Raw genomic sequence first — 25,729 nt, 5'->3', positions numbered from 1 at the left:
TAGGACTATCAACGTCGACAGGATGGTCTTGACGTCTCCCGCGAAACATGTGTGTACTTGGATGAAGTAATAATCCTATTTGAATGAAGTAAAAAACCTACTGGAATGAAGTTAAATCATCCTAATATTTTATGACTTATTTGTAAAAATCATGGATTAGATATGCCCGGTCAATGGATTTTGACCAAATAATAAATGTGACGAAACATTTAATTTTGTGAAATTAAATGATATAGCGTCGATCTACATTTTACGTAGATAAATATAGTATATTCATTTTCTCAAATCCGATTTCCGGTGAGTGAGAAATAGTGGATTAAAGTTGGGCATAATTAGCTTTTAATTAAAGCTTTGAGTTTGAGCTTAGGAAATAACTAACTGGTGTTAATTATCCCACATTGGAGAAGTAACACATCTTTTAATGTGTTTAAATTAAGTGACTTTATGCTACTTAATAATTATAGTGGACCAAGATGGGTGAAAGAGCCCACACGCGCGCGCACGCGCGCGCCGCCGCCGCCCGCCCGCCCGAGCCCGTGGTCGCGGGCCCAGTCCTGATCCCGATCTTGATCTTGATCTTGGCAATTGGTCTTTGGGCTCGGGTCTGGACCCGTAATAATCTTTTTAGACCACCACTGAGTCAGCAATCCAAGTGGCTTGACACGTCGTCAAGCGTGGCACAGTCAAAGCTGACACGTGAGAAAAGCACACGCTTGTAACCGCCGACGGTTACGAATCTGCCATGATGAGCCTTCATGGCTTGGCCTATAAATAAGCTAGTCATTCCAATGCATTAGGATATACCATTCACAAGCATAAGCTCTCTCCTTCTCTCTGCATTGTCTTTCTGTCGAAGCTCTGCCCTCTCCTCCATCCAGTTCACCGGAGCTCTGCTGATAGCGGTGCTGCTTCACCAGAGACGTAGTCGTTTTACCTTTGGGGACGACACGTCAAACCGAGAGCACTACCGAGGCGTATCTCGTCTTGCGGGAAGAGGCCTCCTCGACTCGGCTAAGTTCTTCTTTACAGTTTCGAATTCCCATTGTAATTTTCGTTTCTGTTTTTCTTTTCTTTTCTCTCGGGTTGTATTACGCCCGGTTAGTGTTGCTTTTTGTAGCTATATCTCCAACAATCGCAAGACGAGATATACATTACTGAAGACATTAGACTTTCAGAAAACGAATTAAAAACTTTCGAAACTTAAACCTTTGCTGGAAATGTCGACCAACGTCAACACCATCTCTGCCACCACTCCGGGCTCCGGCCACTGCCGCATCCAACGCCGCCGTCACTCTTCCCACTCCATCCACCGGTGCATCTGCCAATGCATCCACCATTTCCATGATGTCGACCCTTGGCTTCCCTGCCGCCTCATCAACTGTCCCATGGGTTTGGGACAACCCTTTTGGGGCGTCCATGTAATGCCCCAAAATCCACCTTAGACGGAAAAGTGAATTTTTGGTGATGTAAATCGCCGAAATTAGGATTTTGGGGATTAATTCAAAATAAATAACAAAATAAATTTTGATATTCAATAAATCATGGAATAATGAAATATAAGTCTTAAATAAGTGTTAGAAAAGATATGTGAGCAAAGAATTGAGTTTTAGGGAGTTTTGGTACGTTCTTGAGAAAAGTCGTCGATTAAGGCTGTTCGATGACTAAATTGGGAAATTCTTAGGATTTGTGTAGTATCCTGGATTGTAGGGCTTATCAAAATGTCTAGATATGTGAAGTGAATTAGTAGTTAAGTCGGACCCTTTGTTAGAAAATTTAGACGAGAAGTCGTTCAACCGATTATCGACAATTTTCGTTGCCCACGTAAAATCGTAAATCAAAATTTCAGGCTAATAATTTTATAAATTATGGAAAATGACCTAAAATGTATGTAAATAATATGAGGAGTTGATTTGGGAAGTTTGAAGGTAATTAAAATTTTTATCGCCGATTATTTCAGTTTTTAGCGAAAACGATCGGCGAAACTTTTGAAGATATAGACGGGAATAATTTTACCTTAAACTAGAATTTAAATGCTAAATGATGATATAAAGAGTTCCTAAATGTGATATCATATGATAGGGCAATAAAATGTTACAAGATAATTAATTTATTTAAAAACTAACTAAATAATTTAATAATAAATAGAATCCTCTAGAAGGAAATTATGTTTATCATCAACTCCAAAACCCCATTCCAGCCATATACACGTCCTTCCCCTCTCCATTGAAGACCAGAAGCTTAAGCTTTTTCATTTCCAATTATTTGTCATTTAATCGGTAAATCGATCGGGTAATCTTGTATCCGCCAACAAATCAAGGTAGCCCTTTCTTCCTATCCTATTTTTATACCTTGAACTTGAGTATATGTTGTTGTTGAAGGGCTGAAATTTCATTCACTCGGGGGTAGGAAAAACTAACCGATTAAATTTCGATATATTGACGTTTACGCGATCATAGGCCTTCATTTGTCGTTGTTTGATATTCGAATTAGAAGTTTGATTACATGGATGTGAATTTGGATGAATATTGAACAGGGGAAGAGCTGAATTGATGATATTTGATGTGGGATGGTTGGGTTTGAGATAAAAGCTAGAGAAGAATCAAACTCTCTAATCTGCCGCCTCCTAGTTTGAACTATTAAGCATGTTAAGAAATGTGAAAACTTTGGTTTAACAATTTTAAAAATAACTATATTTAGTCTTGAGTCCCCCTGAATTTTATGGAGAATTTAGAAGTTCATTTACTGTATGTATAAATTGTTAAGACAATACCGCCGGAAACTGTCAAAATTGTGGTAAATTGCCATATTTTAGTATGTTTTATCCGAATTATTCAGGGCATTTAAAGTCGATGAAAACTTGATTTCATGATTTCTAAATTAACTATAGGGTGTCTTGTTGTTCTCTGGATTTTGTGACTAATTAAAGAGTATAAATACTATTTATAAAAATTGTGTAGAAAAGGTTGCCAGAAACTGTTCGATTTTGTTAGTCCCTGGTAAAAGGAGAATATCTCTCAAACCATTAAGAATTTTTGAATGAATCTTGTTGGATTATAAACTATACTTCTTTGGGTATTTAAAAATATTAGGTCAAGCCTCTAAATCCTTCCGAATGAATATAGAATTATTATGACGAATCAGTCCAGTGCAGTTGTATATTAGAAAGTTAAAGAATAAGAGGATATTAAGTTAATATAGCAAATGAATTTATTTTGATGATTTAATGATGAAAACATGATCATGGGTAAATATGAGTTATTAATTGGTACGCTATTCATACTATGCATAAAGCGAATGAGCATATAGTGCGTTTTGATCACAAAGAAGTGGATTTAGAGGGTAGAGAAGTGTCAAGGTGAAATAGGCTTATGTTCATAAGCCTGCGAGGTAGCGTATCCTCTCTATGGTTTTCGATTCTTTTGGTTGAGATGATGTGTGCTATAATGTGATTATATGTGAGATGTTATTAAATAATGTGCTTAAATATGTTTATAATTTAATATGTGGATTGTTGATTGATTTGATAATGAAATATGTGAAAAGAGTATATGTTGAGGTGACGGAAATAAATGTGATTAAATGTGATGAGGTCTGATTTGTCTGTCTGTGTTGATGTTTTATTATCTTAGTAGATTATGAGTAATTATGTGATAAAAGACTTATGAAGTAAAACATGAAAATATGATTGTGACTGTAGATAATGTGGAAATGAAGAATATGGTTGTGACGGTAGATAATGTGGAAATGAGCATTAAGGAGATATGATAAATGATATATGTTGATGAGATGTATACAAATATGGTTTAATATGGTGATGCTTGATCTATCTATCTATCTATATGTGATGAGGTATGATCTGTCTGTGTTGTTGGGAATCTGGGATAGTTTTGAGAATGTCGAAATTTAATCTATAAATTCGATATGATATGGTGTGAAAATAAGTTGTTGATGTGTTATATTAGAAATAGTTGAGAATATGTATTGAGATGAAAATGAGTAGATTTAATTGTGTTTACGCCCCGTGCTTGAGTGTGTTCTGTGGGTACAATTGGCATGCCATAGGACAGCAGCGCTGCATTATATGTGATCACTCGTCTTCTGGATAACCGAAGCGAGGATCGTCTGCTATCTGATCTGTCTGATATACACCCTACGGGTGGTTTGTTCCCGGGATTATCTGTCTGCACCCCAAATGGGTGGTCTGATCATCTGTCTGCACCCTAAATGGGTGGTCTGTGCGGAGTCCTCTCAAGGACAAAATCCGCTTCTGTGTTTGATTCTGATTCTGATTCTGATCTGATCCGCGTACCCTAGTCTGTCACTAAGCACATTAAGGGGCCATGCGTGAAATTATGTGTTAGTGTTGATCAAAATATTCGTGATGATATATGTGACAATACATGTATGATAATATACGAGTTATAATGTGAGATTATGTGAAACATCTGTTGTAGTTTGATATGATAATATCTTATACGTGAAGACAAATTCTGTTACATGGTTCTGTTGAGAGTTTTGATATAAATATTAAAAATCTTAGACTTGTAGACATAATTTATGACATATGTGAAGTTTTGTATTATTATACCTTTCTGATGACATAGTTTGGAAATTTGAAGTCGTGGACGAAGATTTGACTACTGGTACGGGTATGTTAATACGTGTGATGACGTCTGTGATATGTCTGTGTTGATGTGTGGATATCATGTGGAACACTTGACATTTCATATGAATATCTGATGACTTCTTAATGAGAATCTGTTATCTGTGATCTGTGATATATAATAAGATAAGATGAAATAATATCTGACGACTTTTGAATAAGAATCTGTAATCTGTGATCTGTGATATATGATAAGATAAGATAAGATAATATCTGACGACTTCTGAATAAAGGATCTGTGATATGTGATTTGTGAAATATGATATATGATATGATTGTTGATCGAATCTCACGCGGAAGAAATAATATATGATGATATGTGAAATATCTGAAGAGACATAAGTAAGAATATATGAAAAAGTTGTATGACGAAAATACAGATAAGTTTGATATAGTGAGATTGTAAGTAATTTTTGGAAATTTGTGAAATTAAAATGAAAACCAGCAAAAGATTAAAAAGGAAATAATGTAGTTACTATTGTCTTAGCTGAGAGGGTTGGATTCTGTAGTTTGGATATTGCTACTGGGCTTTCGAGCTCACTCCCCCTTTTTTTTCCCCCTGCAGGTTAGAGTTGATATTGTGTCATTGGTGTTGAGCAGTTTTGCATCTTTGGCGGGTCACTGGTGGTCAACTTAGTTTAGTAGTCGTGGCATGTTGTGTAATAGTTTAATCTTTAACTTTCCGCTGGATAAATGTTATGTATTTAAATGTAATAGATTTTTATTATGCTTTTAAGCTAAAAAGAAAAAGGAAAATTTCAGCACGGGTTTTCGATACTGAAACGTGACATCACGTATTCGGTTGGTTTACCTACCGGGTAAGGGGTGTTACAAGTTTTGGTATCAGAGCCTAGGTTTAGGCGGTTCTGGATAAAAGTGAGTCAATAAAATGTGTAGAAACATGCCACATAGGAGTAAATGTTTGTTAGTACCAGTGACTCGATGCAGCTGCCTAGGTCTAAAGTGGAAAGAAGTTAACAAAGTACGGGACATAGTTTCCCGTGTGACCGAGAAAGATGTTATATGGGACTGGCCACCCTATATAGCTCGAATATCGGTAGCGTCAGTGTGTGTAAAAGACTTTAAAAAAAAAGTGCAGGGAGGATGTGTCTGAAACTGTTGTTGAAAAGTGTGTTCTAATGTAAGAATTGAGATTAGCTTCAATTATAGTATTCGATAATATGTCGAAATAAGATGTTGGTTATAGGGAAAATGATATGATCTGAATCTGTGTGCCCTTGAATGGGTTGTATGAGCGCTCAAGATCGGGCTATATGATGTGAATGGAAGTATGAATTCTGTATGTATTATATGTGTACTCAAAATTGGGCAATAGGAAATATGATGTGATGTGATATAAGATATGTGATACAAAAGGTGATCTGATTAGAATGTGAACTCCGTAAGAACTATGTGTGCGCTCGAAGACGAGCTAAGTGAATATGGAAATTTAAATGAAGATTTAGATATGAAATGGAATTTGAAAATGAGTGTGGTATTTGACATTTATGCAAATTGTGTTAATAATTGATGTGTGCTGAGAAATTACAATAAATATGGTATTTGGTGATAATGTGAACTGTTGTTGATTATTTGGGAGATATTTGAACTTTGTTGTGGATGATTAATTTGTCTGGATGCTTTGTGTTTGAATTTGAATCCTGTTGGTTTTTGGGCATGCTCCATTTTAGGGGGGATGCTGCCCATTTTGTTAGAAACTAATTGAATAAATCAACTACGGAATTATAATAACAAGAGATGATGACTATAATAGAAACAATATGCAATATGTGGTGAATCAAGGTGGAAGTATGTAGTATGATAAAGGGTATGTAAATTGATATGATATAAGAGGACAACATGAATAAGTTAAAAATGAACTAGAATGGTGTACGAGATAAATGAGTAATAAAAATGGTAGCATTGTCATGTGAATGCGAATGGGGAATCTGAATGTGAAAATGCTGATTATGTGATTTTATATGCTATTTGATGAATGATTGTTGGAATATGAGCTATGAATTTCACATTGGAACTTATGCTGAAATCTGTCAGATAATAAAATGTAAAGAAGTATGCGATATAATTTGATAATTATGCTTATGTATATTATTGAATCTGTGACATGATGGAACTAATAATCTTAATATGATATATTAGGGTGAAATATGAACTTATGTGTCATTATATGTGAAAGGTGGATTATGTGATTTTAAGTATGATTTTGTGGCTTGATGCGGAAAATGAGGATACGCTACGAATAGGAAATGACTTAATGCCATGAAATGACATAAGAGAAACCATGACGCTTCAGGAGTAAGAAAATTCGATGGAATTTCGAGGACGAAATTCTTTTTAGGGGGGATGAGTTGTAATGCCCCAAAATCCACCTTAGACGGAAAAATGAATTTTTGGTGATGTAAATCGCCGAAATTAGGATTTTGGGGATTAATTCAAAATAAATAACAAAATAAATTTTGATATTCAATAAATCATGGAATAATGAAATATAAGTCTTAAATAAGTGTTAGAAAAGATATGTGAGCAAAGAATTGAGTTTTAGGGAGTTTTGGTACGTTCTTGAGAAAAGTCGTCGATTAAGGCTGTTCGATGACTAAATTGGGAAATTCTTAGGATTTGTGTAGTATCCTGGATTGTAGGGCTTATCAAAATGTCTAGATATGTGAAGTGAATTAGTAGTTAAGTCGGACCCTTTGTTAGAAAATTTAGACGAGAAGTCGTTCAACCGATTATCGACAATTTTCGTTGCCCACGTAAAATCGTAAATCAAAATTTCAGGCTAATAATTTTATAAATTATGGAAAATGACCTAAAATGTATGTAAATAATATGAGGAGTTGATTTGGGAAGTTTGAAGGTAATTAAAATTTTTATCGCCGATTATTTCAGTTTTTAGCGAAAACGATCGGCGAAACTTTTGAAGATATAGACGGGAATAATTTTACCTTAAACTAGAATTTAAATGCTAAATGATGATATAAAGAGTTCCTAAATGTGATATCATATGATAGGGCAATAAAATGTTACAAGATAATTAATTTATTTAAAAACTAACTAAATAATTTAATAATAAATAGAATCCTCTAGAAGGAAATTATGTTTATCATCAACTCCAAAACCCCATTCCAGCCATATACACGTCCTTCCCCTCTCCATTGAAGACCAGAAGCTTAAGCTTTTTCATTTCCAATTATTTGTCATTTAATCGGTAAATCGATCGGGTAATCTTGTATCCGCCAACAAATCAAGGTAGCCCTTTCTTCCTATCCTATTTTTATACCTTGAACTTGAGTATATGTTGTTGTTGAAGGGCTGAAATTTCATTCACTCGGGGGTAGGAAAAACTAACCGATTAAATTTCGATATATTGACGTTTACGCGATCATAGGCCTTCATTTGTCGTTGTTTGATATTCGAATTAGAAGTTTGATTACATGGATGTGAATTTGGATGAATATTGAACAGGGGAAGAGCTGAATTGATGATATTTGATGTGGGATGGTTGGGTTTGAGATAAAAGCTAGAGAAGAATCAAACTCTCTAATCTGCCGCCTCCTAGTTTGAACTATTAAGCATGTTAAGAAATGTGAAAACTTTGGTTTAACAATTTTAAAAATAACTATATTTAGTCTTGAGTCCCCCTGAATTTTATGGAGAATTTAGAAGTTCATTTACTGTATGTATAAATTGTTAAGACAATACCGCCGGAAACTGTCAAAATTGTGGTAAATTGCCATATTTTAGTATGTTTTATCCGAATTATTCAGGGCATTTAAAGTCGATGAAAACTTGATTTCATGATTTCTAAATTAACTATAGGGTGTCTTGTTGTTCTCTGGATTTTGTGACTAATTAAAGAGTATAAATACTATTTATAAAAATTGTGTAGAAAAGGTTGCCAGAAACTGTTCGATTTTGTTAGTCCCTGGTAAAAGGAGAATATCTCTCAAACCATTAAGAATTTTTGAATGAATCTTGTTGGATTATAAACTATACTTCTTTGGGTATTTAAAAATATTAGGTCAAGCCTCTAAATCCTTCCGAATGAATATAGAATTATTATGACGAATCAGTCCAGTGCAGTTGTATATTAGAAAGTTAAAGAATAAGAGGATATTAAGTTAATATAGCAAATGAATTTATTTTGATGATTTAATGATGAAAACATGATCATGGGTAAATATGAGTTATTAATTGGTACGCTATTCATACTATGCATAAAGCGAATGAGCATATAGTGCGTTTTGATCACAAAGAAGTGGATTTAGAGGGTAGAGAAGTGTCAAGGTGAAATAGGCTTATGTTCATAAGCCTGCGAGGTAGCGTATCCTCTCTATGGTTTTCGATTCTTTTGGTTGAGATGATGTGTGCTATAATGTGATTATATGTGAGATGTTATTAAATAATGTGCTTAAATATGTTTATAATTTAATATGTGGATTGTTGATTGATTTGATAATGAAATATGTGAAAAGAGTATATGTTGAGGTGACGGAAATAAATGTGATTAAATGTGATGAGGTCTGATTTGTCTGTCTGTGTTGATGTTTTATTATCTTAGTAGATTATGAGTAATTATGTGATAAAAGACTTATGAAGTAAAACATGAAAATATGATTGTGACTGTAGATAATGTGGAAATGAAGAATATGGTTGTGACGGTAGATAATGTGGAAATGAGCATTAAGGAGATATGATAAATGATATATGTTGATGAGATGTATACAAATATGGTTTAATATGGTGATGCTTGATCTATCTATCTATCTATATGTGATGAGGTATGATCTGTCTGTGTTGTTGGGAATCTGGGATAGTTTTGAGAATGTCGAAATTTAATCTATAAATTCGATATGATATGGTGTGAAAATAAGTTGTTGATGTGTTATATTAGAAATAGTTGAGAATATGTATTGAGATGAAAATGAGTAGATTTAATTGTGTTTACGCCCCGTGCTTGAGTGTGTTCTGTGGGTACAATTGGCATGCCATAGGACAGCAGCGCTGCATTATATGTGATCACTCGTCTTCTGGATAACCGAAGCGAGGATCGTCTGCTATCTGATCTGTCTGATATACACCCTACGGGTGGTTTGTTCCCGGGATTATCTGTCTGCACCCCAAATGGGTGGTCTGATCATCTGTCTGCACCCTAAATGGGTGGTCTGTGCGGAGTCCTCTCAAGGACAAAATCCGCTTCTGTGTTTGATTCTGATTCTGATTCTGATCTGATCCGCGTACCCTAGTCTGTCACTAAGCACATTAAGGGGCCATGCGTGAAATTATGTGTTAGTGTTGATCAAAATATTCGTGATGATATATGTGACAATACATGTATGATAATATATGAGTTATAATGTGAGATTATGTGAAACATCTGTTGTAGTTTGATATGATAATATCTTATACGTGAAGACAAATTCTGTTACATGGTTCTGTTGAGAGTTTTGATATAAATATTAAAAATCTGAGACTTGTAGACATAATTTATGACATATGTGAAGTTTTGTATTATTATACCTTTCTGATGACATAGTTTGGAAATTTGAAGTCGTGGACGAAGATTTGACTACTGGTACGGGTATGTTAATACGTGTGATGACGTCTGTGATATGTCTGTGTTGATGTGTGGATATCATGTGGAACACTTGACATTTCATATGAATATCTGATGACTTCTTAATGAGAATCTGTTATCTGTGATCTGTGATATATAATAAGATAAGATGAAATAATATCTGACGACTTTTGAATAAGAATCTGTAATCTGTGATCTGTGATATATGATAAGATAAGATAAGATAATATCTGACGACTTCTGAATAAAGGATCTGTGATATGTGATTTGTGAAATATGATATATGATATGATTGTTGATCGAATCTCACGCGGAAGAAATAATATATGATGATATGTGAAATATCTGAAGAGACATAAGTAAGAATATATGAAAAAGTTGTATGACGAAAATACAGATAAGTTTGATATAGTGAGATTGTAAGTAATTTTTGGAAATTTGTGAAATTAAAATGAAAACCAGCAAAAGATTAAAAAGGAAATAATGTAGTTACTATTGTCTTAGCTGAGAGGGTTGGATTCTGTAGTTTGGATATTGCTACTGGGCTTTCGAGCTCACTCCCCCTTTTTTTTCCCCCTGCAGGTTAGAGTTGATATTGTGTCATTGGTGTTGAGCAGTTTTGCATCTTTGGCGGGTCACTGGTGGTCAACTTAGTTTAGTAGTCGTGGCATGTTGTGTAATAGTTTAATCTTTAACTTTCCGCTGGATAAATGTTATGTATTTAAATGTAATAGATTTTTATTATGCTTTTAAGCTAAAAAGAAAAAGGAAAATTTCAGCACGGGTTTTCGATACTGAAACGTGACATCACGTATTCGGTTGGTTTACCTACCGGGTAAGGGGTGTTACAGTCCACTGGTTCCACCTTTGGTGGTTCGGTTGGTTCCACTTTTAGTGGTTCCTTCGGATCCTTTAATGGATCGAGTGTTGGTGCCTTCGGGCTCAATACTAGTGTTGGATCTTTCGGGATCAACACGAATGTGGGGGGCACTATGCCCAACACGAACTTGGGGGGTTCTATGCCCAACCCAACTGTTGGCTCCTACGGGGGCAACGGGATAGGCTCCTTCCATGGGGTCAATCAGGCACCAATGGCACCAAGAATGATGCCACCTGCCGAGAAGCCACCAAAGTTTGGAGGATCTGACTTCAAGCGGTGGTACCAAAAGATGTTGTTCTACTTGACAACATTGGGCGTCGCCAACTTCCTCACGGAAAACGAGCCGCCCGCGCCAAGCGACCAAGAGACTAGGCTCAAAGTCATGACGGACTATGAAGCTTGGAGAAAAGGGGATTATCTATGTAAAAATTCGTCAAGACAATTCGCCAACCGGTTGGACCGAAGAAACAATATTTTGCGCGCAAACAAGAGGGTGCTAGGAAGGATGTTGAGCGGGCTTTTGGTGTCCTCCAATCGCGGTGGGCCATTATATGGTGCCCGACACGAGTTTGGCACGAAGATGATGTCGTGAATATTATGTTAGCATGTATCATATTGCATAATATGATAATAGAAGATGAAGGATTTGTGGCAGAGCGCTGGGCACCGGAAAAGGGCGCAAGTACAAGTCAGGGTGTTGCCTCCGCGCCGATCCAGATGGGCGTACCACGGAGCAATGAATATTTGATCCAACGTTTTACTGATATGCGCAGGACCACAACACATACCACACTCCAGGTCGATTTGATTGAAAAAGTTTGGGGATGTAGGGGAAGCGGCGCAGTGTGAACACCTTTGTAATTTGCACTAGATTATATTTTCGTTGTATAATTTTTCGTGTACTTTAATACGACGAAAATTTAGTGTTTAATTTTAATTTCTTCACGTATGGTCATTTTCTTCTAATTACGTATAGTCCGATAAATTTAAATATAATTGAATTAACATAAATGAAAAAAAAGATTGGAGCTATTGTAAGTGTCCATTATAGTAGCGGAAATAAATTTTTGGAGTTGTTAACAAAAAACTGGGGCAGTAGATAAAAAAGGGGCGGGCTATAAAGGATGTTCCGCCTATAGTGGAGACTCATAGTCTCTGCTTCATTATCAAAGTGAATTGACTAGGGGAGATAATTATTAGAAAGAATCAAAGATGGCGACATTGAGCGTTCCTCCAGTGCTGACCTCGCCTCGCGATGATGCTATGGCACTCTACCGCGCTTTCAAGGGTAACTGCTTCTTCTTCATCCATCTCCTTTCTGCTTTACGTCGTAAGACGTAATAATTTCCAAATGTAAAGCATTTTGGGGGTTTAGCTCTTCCTATCACTCTACTTTTCTAGGTCTCAGTCTCGATCTGTAATTAGGTTCTAATTTGTCATGTCATTTTCAATTATTTCGTGATTCTGTATGGAGGTGTGAGGAAAGCAGGTAGAAGAATTGTAGAGGACATGCCTAGTGTTATAATATGTCGTAATCCTCTCGTGAAATTTGATATTCTGCAAGTGACTTGCAACCTGAACAACGAACGTTTATCAGCAAGCTGATTCCATCTCCAAATGCTGGCCAGGACTTAAAAAAAAAAATTAAAGACAGTACATAGGTGACTAATAGAATGCGAAAAGCTTTTAGAGAGAATGTTTCCAGAAACGGAGTTAATTACTCTGCGTTTGAGAATAAGCTATTCAGAAATACTATTTTTTGGGGGTCATAAGAGACGATCGTTTATAAATTTCGTAGTTAATCAACCATTTAGGAAACCTATCATATAAGTACATTATAGATTAGATCAGCTGTCGTGAAGCTCATGACATTAGCACGACGTAGTTCACCACCAGTAAACAATGTTGCCCTTGAATTGCTTCTTACCATTTTGCTAATAAGCTGGAGATTCTGTTTTATCTTGATGTTGTATAGGAGCATCTGAGATATTTATACATTATATGTTAGAGATGAAAAGAAAATCTACTAGCAGGTCTAACAGATGATTGCAAATTTCAGGTTTTGGGTGCAACACTGCAGAAGTTATTAATATTCTTGCTCATAGAAATGCAATGCAACGTGCTCTCATCGAGCAAGAGTACAAAACTATATATTCTGAAGAACTTACTAAACGACTGGCTTCAGAACTCAGGGGTGATATTGAGGTACAAAGGGGGATTATCCATACTTTTTTCTCCATTCATAAGCTATCACTAACACAAACTTATAGAATTGTCTTTCCAACAGCTTATATTTTATAACCAATCTACATGTTTGTATTTCGAAATGTTATCAGAGAGCGATTTTGCTTTGGATGCCCGATCCAGCTGTACGTGATGCAACGGTAGTAAGGAAAGCTTTGACTGGTGATTTCGTTGACCTGAAAGCTGCTACTGAAGTCATTTGTTCGCGTACTTCAACACAAATACAACATTTCAAACAAATCTACCATGCCAAGTTTCATGCTTACCTTGAGCATGATATTGAATTCCAAGCAACCGGTGATCTAAAAAAGGTCCAGTCTCTCTCTCTCTCTCTCCCTCACACACACACACACACACACACACACACACACACACACATAAGATGCACATATTAACACGTCAACGAAATCCAGATGGATAAAATGGTGTTTCACTTTCACTTGACACTTTTCTCTGTTTTTGTTTTGAGTATGCTTGGCTGTTTCTGTCAATAAACCACTGAGTGACTGAGTCTTATCTAAGATGCCTCCCGGTTTTATTCCATCAAATTCCTTGTCTACTTTTCTTTTGATTCATTCTCACAAGACTTGCTTAAATTTGGCACAATTTTCGTTTTGTTTTAATTTTTCTAAAAGAATTGTAGACTCATCAGCTATACTGACAAACAAAAAAAAATTATCAAATGGGAAATGCTCATTAGTCAGCAAAATAATGGTCAACATATGCATACAAGTGTAGCACATAATAATACAAAGATGTGAAAAAAATATTCACAATCTATGAATATATTCATGACAAAGAGTTTCATCTTAAAATCCTTGCTTATGTCCTTCCCTGCTCTACACTACAGTTGCTACTTGCATATGCTAGTGCTCCTCGTTATGAAGGTCCGGAGGTAGACAGGGCAACAGCAGAGCATGATGCTAAGTCTCTCTTTAAAGCTGGTGAGAAGAAGCTTGGAACTGATGAGGACACTTTCATACGCATTTTTGCTGAACGAAGCCGGGCGCAATTGGCTGCTGTTTCTTCTGCTTATCATAGCATGTATGGAAGCTCGCTTAAAAAGGTACTCTCTCCTTTAAAGACTGTAATTCTTGCGTGTAGAAACTGTCTGTTGGGTGAATAAACATCTATGACTCATTCTGCAGGCCATAAAAAGTGAAACGTCTGGGAACTTTGAGCTTGGTCTCTTGACTGTATTACAGTGTGCTGAAAACCCTGGGAAGTATTTTGCAAAGGTAAACTACGATCCGTCTTAATTATATTCTCTCCAGGATTTGCCATATGTCATCATGATTCATGATGAATGTGTAATGACTGCAAGTTTCACTTTGAAATACAGATGCTGCACAAGGCAATGAAGGGTATGGGAAGTGATGATACAACTATTACCAGAGTGATAGTGACAAGAGCTGAGATTGATCTGCAGTATATAAAGGCAGAGTACCAAAAGAAATACGGGAAGTCGCTCAACGATGCAGTGCACTCAGAAACATCAAGTCATTACAGAACATTCCTTCTGGCTCTTTTAGGTGCCACACACCGCTAGACAGCGGAGAGTGTCTAATAATCGACCCTTTTCTTGATCTCGTGGTTCGTTGTTTGTATAGCTTATGGGATTGGCCATGAAAATGAATTTCGTGGAAGTGTCTACCTGCAAGTAAAGTTCCATGATTTAGAGAAAAAGTCTAATTATTCTGTATGTCCTTCAATTGTCTGCTTTTGCGTGTAATATAGTTGTTTCCACGTCAAATTTAGCAGTGTAATATTTGCTAGGTTAGTTATATCTTATAGTATTGTCTCTCTGTAGTACTTAAGTATGGCTTTCTAGCTGTCATAAGCTGTATATTGGACTAAGGTTTGTCCCTTTCAGCTTTCTGTATTAAAGACCTAATCATGTACGGATTTGATTATCACTTTTCCTTTTCTGAGTGAACTGTATAAATTAATGCATTTGTCCAAAATACATACATACAGACCGGGAGGTTATAAGGCCATCCACAATAGGAATAGCCCAGCAATAGCCCAGCCATAGCCCAGCCACTGCCACATCATCAGCACTAAAAATCCTCCTGCCACATCATAAATAGCCCAGCCATAGCCTAGCCACATCATAAATAGCCCAGCCACATCAATAGCCATATCACTAATAACAATTATATAAAATGACATAATTAACAATCACACAATATACGAAATTTAATTTACGAGACATATACGGGAAAAGTTTAATAATACTATTAAAATTTTAAAAAGTACAATAATTTAAAAAAAGTACATTAATTTAAAAAAAAAATACATTAATAAAAAAGAGTGACAATTCACTCCTCGTCTCCGTCGTCGTCGCCTCCGTCGCCACCATCGCCGCCGCCACCATCGCCGTCACCTCCGCCGCCTACGCCGCCGCCGCCGCCACCGGTCTCCCTCCGTATAGCCTCCAACTCGTCCTGCAGGCTCATGAGCAAGGTTTGAAGCACGCTCTTCTCCACGGGATCCGTCGCCACCCGCCATTCGGCCATCGTCTTGATCAACTGAGCGCGCGTTTGGGCGCGAGCGAAGAATTTGAGCTCCTGGGTGGATTGGCCAAGGGGGGATGCCGACTGGACCTCCTGGGAAGCTCCGGCGTTCCCTCTCGCCGCCTGCTGAGCGCGCTTGCGCCCAATCGGGCGAGGTCGGCCACCGACCGAACGCGGCGTGGGGAACTCCTGCGTCGTCTCGGGGAGGTCGTGGGAACCTCCGCTGCTGCCGCTGTAATCGCCGGTGTAGTTCAGTCGTTGCTTCTTCGGCCAGCCAGAGTCGACACCTACTCGGAACTTCTCGGACTCGCTCAGTACAAGATAGCAGTTCCAGTAGGTGAAGTCCTTGTATAAACCCTTCAGTGGGAAGGCTTTCTCCGCTATTCTCCTGCAGTCATCCTCCGTTTGGCCACTGCTCATCATGCGGAGTGCGTTGGTGTACAAACCCGGCGGACTCCCCCCATTGGGGCCCCGGGCATCATCTGCTGCCATGGGTACATGTTGTAGTACCCGGGCACCTGACCCCATCCACTTCCCACAGGGATCGACGGAGTTTGTGACCCGCTACTCCCGGAACTAGGCTCGTTGTTGAGATACATTTCCCGTTGTTGATCTTGAACAGAAAGAAAGATAGAGAGAGTACTCGTTAAAACAAGTGGTGCGAATGAAAATGACGAGCAAAGCGCGTATATATAGTGTTTCGGAAAAAAAAAATTTAATTTTATCGCTGGGCGGTGCGCTGGGCGATCCGGGAGCTGCAATAGCGCCGAAAGGACCGCCCAGCCGACCGCCCAGCGCTGCGCGGTTTCTCTCTCCAGTCAGCGGCTGGGCGGCTGCAATAGACCGCCCAGCGAACCGCCCAGCGCCGGCGCTCGGCTGGGCGGTCGCTGGGCGGTTATTGTGGATGGTCTAAGGCCATCCACAATAGGAATAGCCCAGCCATAGCCCAGCCACTACCACATCATCAGCACTAAAAATCCTCCTGCCACATCATCAAAACAAGCAAATAGCCCAGCAATAGCCCAGCCATAGCCCAGCCACATACTATCCACATCATTATTAACAAATATATACAAAATGAAATAATTAAAAATCACACAATATACGGAATTAAATTTACGACACAAAAACGAGAAAATTCACTAATATTAATAAAATATAAAAAAGTACATTAATTAAAAAAAATTACATAATTAAAAAAAACTAATGGCGGTCAATCCTCCGTGCTCATAACTCTTCAATTAAATCCTTTTGGAGTCGAATATGAGCCGCCGTTTGGCGCATGTCGGCGTGTGCTTGTAAGAGGCCGGCTTCATCGTGAGGTACCCCACTCCGTACGTTGGGGGCGGCCACGCCGTGGCTTGGACCGGCTTCATTATCGTCGTTGACCCAATTGGTCAGTTCGCCACCTTCATCTTCGACAATCATGTTGTGCATGATAATACATGCGTACATGATATCAGCAATGCATTGGACATCCCACAAACGAGTTGGACCCTTAATTGCCGCCCATCGAGACTGGAGCACACCAAATGCGCGCTCCACGTCCTTGCGCGCCGACTCCTGCCGTGCCGCAAAGTAGGCCTTCTTCGCATCTCCTGGGCATCGGATCGTCTTCACAAAGACGGGCCACCTAGGGTATATCCCATCCGCCAAGTAGTAGCCCATATCATGTTGGTTGTCGTTGGCGACAAAACTGATGGCCAGACCGACGCCCTGACACTGCTCGTTGAAAAGTGGCGACGAGTTGAGGACGTTGAAGTCGTTGTTCGGACCAGCTATCCCAAAATACGCGTGCCAAATCCAAAGCCGGTAATCAGCTACGGCCTCCAGGATCATCGTGGGATTCTTTCCCTTGTAGCCGGACGTGTAGAACCCCTTCCAGGCTGCGGGACAGTTCTTCCAGTCCCAATGCATACAATCTATGCTGCCTAACATACCCGGGAACCCATGTTGACTCCCGTGCATCCGCAACAGATCTTGGCAGTCTTCGGGGGTAGGCTTTCGCAGATAATGATCACCGAATACTTCTATCACTCCCAGACAGAAATTCTTCAGACATTGCAAGGCAGTCGTCTCACCGATGTGGAGATACTCGTCCCACATGTCTGCCGCGCCTCCGTAGGCCAACTGCCGGATTGCCGCAGTGCACTTTTCAATAGGTGTGTGGCCGGGTCTGCCAGACGCATCGTGTCTGAAGCGGAAATACAGATATCGAGACTCCAAAGCGTTGACAATACGCATAAACAGGTTCCTGGTCATCCTAAAACGACGCCTGAAAAGGTTGGCGTTGAACCGAGGCTCCTGTGCGAAGTAGTCTTCGTATAGGCGCTGATGTGCAGCTACGTGATCCCGATCAATCACACTGCGGCGGTGGACCACTGGGGGAGGTCGAGGTATCGCCGGCTGCAAGGCCCTTTCCATCCATTGGTTTATCGCGTTGGTCGTATAGGCGTCCAACGCCTCGGCCATTCGACGTTCGTACTCCTCAGCATCCCCTCAGCTACCACCACTACTACCACCAGCATTACTCATTTTGCGTTGTTGATCTTGAACAGAAATTAAGATAGAGAGAATACTCGTTAAAACAAGTCGTGCGAATGAAAATGACGAACAAAGCGCGTATATATAGTGTTTCGAAAAAAAAAATTATTTTTTCGCGCTAAGCGGTGCGCTGGGCGATCCGGGCGCTGCAATAGCGCCGAACGGACCGCCCAGCCGACCGCCCAGCGCCACATAACCGCCCAGCGCTGCGCGGTTTCTCTCTCCACTCAGCCGCTGGGCGGCTGCAATAGACCGCCCAGCGAACCGCCCAGCGCCGGCGCTCGGCTGGGCGGTCGCTGGGCGCCTATTGTGGATGGTCTAATAATGAAGATGAAAGAGGTTATGATTATGAATGGCAACAACTATCGCTTACATACTTAAATTCTACTACAACACAATAACATACATAAATGATGATTTTCTACAGAGACTTCGTTACCTAGACAAGACTCACATTTCGTGGAACCCCCTCAAACATTTACATCTTCCCTAATCAATATACATACAACCACGCCTTGCCAACGGAGTCAAGGCGACTGCCCTTACCTGCCATTCAGCGAATCCACTGGCGACACAGTAAGGAAAAAAAATCACTGGCACTGTCGGATAGATGAATCAAGAAGCATTTACTGCTGCTTTTGGTTCGAAGAACTTTGCCACAGCCTCGTACAGACTCTTCTCCTGGAAAGGTTTAGACACGTATCCATCCATGCCGATCTTCAAGCATTTCTCCAGTGTGGCATGTATAACATCAGCAGTCATCGCCAATATCGGGATATGCCACTCACCCTTCACTCTGTTTGCTTGTGTATTGGCACTATGCTCCATCTCCCGAATAAGAGTAGTCGCCTGAAACCTGCAGCACGAGGAAGCAAGATGTTAGATATACATGTTCCATGCTCGTAGCATAGGAGAGACAGCGACACGCACCCGTCCATTTCAGGCATCTGAATATCCATGAAGCAGGCACTGAACTCGTGTGGTATTTGAAGCAATTTCAGAGCCTCTTGGCCACTCGCAACACAGTGCACTTCTGCACCAAATTTTTTTAGGACACCGGCAGCAACTCTGCGGTTCACCACATTATCGTCGACCACCAACAACTTCTTTCCAGATAGCAAGCCAGATTTACCGATACTTTTGTTCAGTGTATCTTTTCCGTGCTGGCTTTTCCAGCTGATCCCCAATACCTGCTGCAAGCACACAGCCACCATACTCGCTCTCAGAGGTTTCATGAGGACGCTATCTTCAAATCCAGCCGCCTTTGCTTTCTCACACTCGGCAGCTGTAATGTTGGTTGCAAGAAGGACCATCTTTGGTAGCTTATATGAGTGACCATTTTTTCTCCAGCTCAATAACAGCATCGTGTCATCTTCTTCACCGGAAATCCAGCAATCCTTCTCAACTAGTAATACATCTGGCGGCCTTTCATCTCTGCCCCACAAAACAAAGGAAACAACAACTTAGATTGCTAGGTTATCCTCGTCGGAAAACAGAGAGATGTACACACAGCAAGAAGATTCATAGCCAAAACAAAGGATATATAGTGATATTTAGCGAATACCCTACTAGAAAAACAAGTAATACAAGTGCTTACCTAGAAACCAGGAAGCCATTTTTTCCGAAAACGGCAACTGCCTTTGCGATGCTACACACAGTTTGAGGCTTAATGCCGAGTCGCTTCAAGTGGTACTTTGTAACAGCTGCTCTAACAGGTTTGCCATCAACTATAAGTACTTTTATCCCTTTAAACTCATTAGGCAGATCATCAAGAAAAGATTTCTTCAGATCTATAACTAAACTATTCTTAAAGCTTAGAAACTCAACAGTGAAAAAGAAGGTGCTCCCTATTTGGGGACGGCTTTTGAAGTCCATTTGACCGCCCATTAGCTCTACAAGACAATTACTAATGCTCAGCCCAATGCCCGTTCCTCCGTAATTTCTAGAAGTAGAACTGTCTGCCTGCATAAAAGGCGTGAACACCCGCTTTTGTGCTTGTTCAGGGATACCAATTCCGGTGTCTTCGACACATACCATCAAGGCAACACTATGAGAAGCATCACAGTTCATCACAATTCTCGAAGCATCACTGGATTCGTTATCTAAATATTTATACGTTTCCCAGCTGCTCCTATCATCGGCAGCTTGTCTGCCGCTAAGGGTATTGAACTGCCGAACAAAAGATTGCACTTTGCACTCAGATTCTCCATTCGTGCAGCTTTCAGTCTTCACATCCATAACAGATTTTGCTTGTGCAGCCAAGAGGACTTGAACAAAGATATGCCCTTGCTCAGTGAACTGTCAAAATATTTAAATAAAGAACATGAGCAAAAGGGCCATTTCAGCTCAACAGAGATGGCTTTTAATTTTATTTTTTGTTCATAAAAAAAACAAACTTTTCAAGACTGAGAATTCAAATACACAGTGAGTGGAAGTTAGAAGCTTTGATCATGACACTTACTTTTACTGAGTTCCCAACAAGATTGGTAATGACCTGTCTAAATCTTCCGGGGTCCCCGACAACAACTTCGGGTACTATATCTGATACAAAAACACTCAACTGCACTCTCCAGTTAATAACATAATTTTGCATGGAAAAGTTCTAAACAAATAAGATGCTGAAGAAGACGAAAGTAAAGAAAAGAGAGGCAATAAATTCGACTCTAACAAATTTCCAGACTAACCTCGACACCCTTTTGCCTAGATTTCTCAGAGAACAAGGACAAAACATCATCCAAAATTGTCCTAAGGTCAAATGGAACAGCCTCAAGCTCCAACTTGCGAGCTTCAATCTTCGATGCGTCAAGCACTTCATTTATCAAGGTTATCAGTGTTTCTCCACAAGCTTCAGCTGTTTGAGCATAGTCCTTTTGTGTTGAACTCAGCTCCGTGTCTAATAGCAACTGTAGCATTCCTGCAATGGCAAAAACTGAGTTACTTATCCCAATTACCGGTCAAAAATGAGATTAACATTATGAATCAGAATTCAGAAGACAACAATATACCTAGGATTCCATTCATAGGTGTTCTTATTTCGTGAGACACAGTAGCCAAAAACTGCAAAAATATAGAAAATTAAATAAAGCCAATTAAGATCGAGAAGCAGCAGATTGACATAATTTGAAGAGCAAGTACTGAATGAAAAACCTGCGATTTGGCTACATCTGCCGCTTCTGCTCGAGCTTTCAGTTTCTCCATTTTATCAAAATCATCTTCAACTTTAACAATGTGGATTGCGGCGCTATATATCATATATGCAACTAATATGCCAATCACGAAAACAAAGAATGATGTTGTTAGCGCAATCCACGATGTTGGAGCTTCCTGAAGGTACCTACAAATAAGAAGAATCAAGTTTCATTTCTGTTTATATCTTTCTGTACAATCAACTTACTAAGAAATGACTTAAGGGTTTTGAGCACATACCCACATATCATCTCATGCCTGCGGAATGGGTCTCCGAAGTCGAGCCTGCTCATGTGCTTAAGTGACATATCACTTTCTAGAGATTGATGGCCATACATGATCAGAGGATCAGAAGAGTTGGTAACATCGTATACATTAACAGCAATCCCCTGGTTCCCAGAAAGTTGCCCAAGCAAATTCTCAACAAGGGACTCGACATCAAAGGCCCCGCCTAGGTACCTAAATGAAATTAGTGTTGGATTAACACCAGTTAAGGAATGCAAGGCACGGAGCAAACACTGTTTGCATTGTAGTTAGATTAGAAACTAGTATGATATGAGGAACCTCAAATGAAGCAGAAATAAGAATCATGCTTTCCTACTATCTCTATTCAGAGAGGAGAACTAGATATTGAGATATTGGTCTCCAAACTCAGTGAAAGTGCTTACACAGACTTCAATCAATAAATCTACAAAAAATAAAACAAATCATGAGTCACTATTTCTATTGCATACTTGGACATGCATGAATTGAATTCCATATCATATTTTATTACAGATTGGTAAATGTAGAGGTACACAAGAAACACTAATTTGACAAATCTAGAAGAGTCAAGAAAGTATGATTCCCGCTGTTAAATAATTGTGATTTCAATTTTTCATCAAAGACATAGTAATTACATCAGGTTTATTATAGAAGAGCTGTAGCTAACACAATGTGACTTCTGATGGTACCGGAAACTGAAACTTACAATGGGATGCAAGTGTGATTCATAAAGAAGACAGCTGTACAAGTTTTAAGAAATTGTTGTTTTTATTGTTCAATAATTATAACTCCTTAGCTTATTATATACCTCACAATATTTACTTCAGTACTATAAAAGATAGCTGAAAACAAGCTACTTTAGATGGTATTCGAATCTGAAAGGGATGCAAATGTAATCCGTTTAGTTACAACACACATGGAATTAAGGAAAAGAATCTAAATGGAACAGTACATAGTAGTATAAATATTCACTAGGAGAACATGAAAGAGTGCTGCATTTGTCAATTCAAATAGACAGAGCAACTGCTTACCCTGTCGTTGCTTCAATCCGCTCTTCCACAGTGGGATTAGGGGGGAGCTTGGAATCGTAAACCGGAAAGGTCAAAACAACCCCAAGATGATGCGAGTTTAGCAACCTAAATGGGCTAGTAAGTACTGCTTTACCAGTAGCTCGAGCCCTCAGTATGTTTTCACGGTCTTCCTGTGTTGACAAAAGGAACTAGTAGTCAGAAGATGAAAATCCTCACAAGCCATAACCAAAAACTATATCATCAAAAAATGTATTCAATTACCTCCCCTGACATCATATCAAGTGATTCAATGTAGGAAACAGTTTCTTGAGAGAATATTACTGGAGCATACTCATCCCTAATCGGGGAAGGTTCTTCTTCCTCCATTGTTCTAATGGTCCATCCATGCCGCCTCTCAAATTCTTCCCTCTCTGAATTAAGAATCCTCTGAGCATAGGCCACCCCACTCAATAAAGGCCTCTCAAAAGCTGTTCTAGCTGTGTATTCGGCAAAGGTTTCCTGCATTTACCACCGTCATAATTTTTCTCATATACAAGCAACGAATTCAAAATTAGAAACAAAGTGTGAGATCAAACTGAGTTTTACTATGTTTCAACTCTCAACTAATAAAGTAACTCACTCGAAGCATTACGAAGACCTAGGTCAGTTACACTAGATATAACAAATAACCGAGGCAAGATAAACAACCAACATAGGCAATGCCATAATATATCAACGAAATCAAATTTCATATTTATAACACAAACCAAAGTCCTTACAGAAAGATTCTTGTAAATTCTATGGTAAAGAAAGTGTTGAATACCACAAACCTGATCAATTGCAGAGGGATTCTTGTAAAAGTGAAAAGTGGAGACGAGGATGGCAAGGGCATGAACATGATTAACGCTGACACTAAATTGATCTTGCAACATCCTAGCCCTCTGATCACACATGCCTACAAGAACTTCCTTCCTTCTCTTCTGCTGCTCATCATCCATATGATCATAAATATTCTTGCTCAAAAATAACATTAGCAAGATCAAGATTCCCAAAACCCCACGGTTCGAACAGTAACTCAGAAGAGCAGAATGCTTTCTCTTAGTCTTAGTACCAGCTGCTTCATTCACTCTCACAGCCACTGTGTGGCACCCTTGCCTTTTCTCACTCATCTTCCAAAACCCCCCCTTTTATTTTTCACTTCAACTAAGAATCCTCACCCTCCCCCAAATACAAAGGGAGTCTAAGAGTTCAAGAAAAGACACGCAAGTACACACACTCATGAGCTTTTTTGCTACAACTTTTCAAGACTAGCCTGTTCCTGCAACAACAATTTAAAGAAGAGGCCTTTCGTCGGCTCAAGGTGAATCATTACATCAATATTGTGGTGTGGTACAAGCACCATCCGCATTTTACACCAAGAGGAGATTTGAACAAACCCCAGAACTAGAAGAGCCTAAAGTTGTAGGAATTTTGTTCAAAGAAAGAGTTTAATATTATTTCTTTTCACAAATCACAATGCCATGATGGAGGAGCAAAGCATGGCCTTGTTGCAGACCTCAAAAGACGAAACCCTCCCCAAATTCCAAAGAAAAAAAGAAACCCCCTTCTCTCTCTAAAAACAACCAAAGAATAAGGGACCTAATCATGCATAGATTTTCTCTTGAAGCGTGAACATAATTTTCAAGAAGAGCCAGACAAAACAAAGCACGTTCTCTGCCCTCCCTCCCTCCCTTAAAATATTACCCCACGCAAACTCAAACTACCCAAGGTTTCATCTTTGACCACCTCATCTGCTTTCTTCTCAACACAAGTAAAATATTAGCAAGGAAACAGCTACCCAATTCTGGATTCAGTGTACTCCAGTCTCCAGTTTGATGTGGTTGAGTTCACATTGTTTAATTGGGGGCCCGAAAATATTATTGTAATGTGATAGCGAGTGTGGTAAGTGCGATGGATATGTTCATAGCACACTTTTTAAAGTAAACTGAATCGAATTTCAGGATTTTCCCAGATAGCTCTTGTCCCCTTCTTTACCATTTCAAATCAAACTAAAACTCATTACTATTTCTCTCTCTCTACCTGTGTTTTTAATCGTAAATAAATTGCAATTGTGATGGGTAGATATAATTGTTAAATTTTTAATTATGATAGGGTTATAATTTTTTTAAAAAATTGAACCACTTTTAAATATATTCCACAGAAAAATATAATCTAAGAATAAAAAATAGATGTTACTTTCGGGCATCTTATCATTATCTCTCCACTTCAATTACCTTAGAGCAACTTCAACCAAAGATAAATAGAATGAAAAAGAGAAATAACTATAGTATTTATATACGAAGATACAAACTTGCGGGGCGAAAATCACACAGAAAAACAAGGAGAAAAAAATACACGGAAACAACTGAAAAATTACACGGAAAAACTTATGGAAAACGGTAAGCCGAGTCGAGGAGTCCTCTTTTCGCAAGACCAGATACGCCCCGTTAGTGCTCTCGGTTTGATGTGTCGTTCCCAAATATAAAACGGCTCCATTTCTGAAGTAGCAGCACCGCTAGTAGCAGAGCTCTGGCGAACGGGAGTAGGCGAGGGCAGAGCTTCGACGGGAATATTATGCAGAGAGGGAGAGAGCGTGTATGCAAGAATGCTTAAGTTTGTTATGTGTAGATTGCAGGGATGCATGCCTATTTATAGGCCAAGTCCACCCGCAGGGGTTGGTGGAGTCAAAAGACATAATGTCAGTCATCAAGGCCATTGACCGCAACCGCCGGGGGTTACTGACTGTTGCACTAGCCGTTGGGAGCTGAAGAGACACGATGCATC

At 39.2% G+C, this 25,729-nt stretch overlaps 2 protein-coding genes and 1 long non-coding RNA gene across 3 annotated transcripts; 2 read left to right on the top strand and 1 right to left on the bottom strand.

Annotated features, from left to right (window-relative positions):
- The first annotated feature begins 1,436 nt into the window (after positions 1-1,436).
- On the top strand, positions 1,437-11,043 carry LOC121769193. The gene is made up of 3 exons (XR_006043479.1): positions 1,437-2,317; positions 5,229-7,933; positions 10,845-11,043. It is a non-coding gene; the product is annotated as an uncharacterized LOC121769193 (long non-coding RNA).
- A 1,234-nt stretch (positions 11,044-12,277) lies between these two features.
- Positions 12,278-15,302, top strand: LOC121766382 (annexin D5-like). The gene is made up of 6 exons (XM_042162673.1): positions 12,278-12,430; positions 13,202-13,347; positions 13,479-13,697; positions 14,237-14,452; positions 14,535-14,624; positions 14,729-15,302. Exons 1-6 carry the CDS (start codon positions 12,355-12,357, stop codon positions 14,933-14,935), a joined length of 954 nt encoding a protein of 317 aa, XP_042018607.1. The 5' UTR covers positions 12,278-12,354; the 3' UTR covers positions 14,936-15,302.
- Positions 15,303-18,771: 3,469 nt separating this feature from the next.
- On the bottom strand, positions 18,772-24,884 carry LOC121768336 (histidine kinase 4-like). The gene is made up of 11 exons (XM_042164806.1): positions 23,737-24,884; positions 23,189-23,425; positions 22,928-23,097; positions 21,873-22,091; positions 21,594-21,780; positions 21,452-21,503; positions 21,131-21,360; positions 20,908-21,006; positions 20,044-20,744; positions 19,377-19,880; positions 18,772-19,302 (listed from the first exon to the last, which is right to left on the bottom strand). The coding sequence occupies exons 1-11, from the start codon at positions 24,073-24,075 to the stop codon at positions 19,062-19,064; spliced, it is 2,979 nt and encodes a 992-aa protein (XP_042020740.1). The 5' UTR covers positions 24,076-24,884; the 3' UTR covers positions 18,772-19,061.
- Positions 24,885-25,729: the final 845 nt, after the last annotated feature.

The sequence above is a fragment of the Salvia splendens genome, chromosome 15, assembly GCF_004379255.2.
Source record: "Salvia splendens isolate huo1 chromosome 15, SspV2, whole genome shotgun sequence".
NCBI classification, from domain to species: Eukaryota; Viridiplantae; Streptophyta; class Magnoliopsida; order Lamiales; family Lamiaceae; genus Salvia; species Salvia splendens.
Note: the sequence above shows the minus strand (reverse complement) of the source record. Positions and strands in the feature narration are given on the sequence as shown.

Coding starts and splice junctions, on each gene's coding strand:
- LOC121768336 (XM_042164806.1), bottom strand. CDS start 24,075: ATGAGTGAGAAAAGGCAAGGGTGCCACACAGTGGCTGTGAGAGTGAAT. Junction 23,426..23,736: donor ATCCCTCTGCAATTGATCAG/GTTTGTGGTATT, acceptor TGGTAAATGCAG/GAAACCTTTGCCGAATACAC. Junction 19,881..20,043: donor AATGGCTTCCTGGTTTCTAG/GTAAGCACTTGT, acceptor TTTGTGGGGCAG/AGATGAAAGGCCGCCAGATG.
- LOC121766382 (XM_042162673.1), top strand. CDS start 12,355: ATGGCGACATTGAGCGTTCCTCCAGTGCTGACCTCGCCTCGCGATGAT. Junction 12,431..13,201: donor ACTCTACCGCGCTTTCAAGG/GTAACTGCTTCT, acceptor TGCAAATTTCAG/GTTTTGGGTGCAACACTGCA. Junction 14,625..14,728: donor CTGGGAAGTATTTTGCAAAG/GTAAACTACGAT, acceptor TTTGAAATACAG/ATGCTGCACAAGGCAATGAA.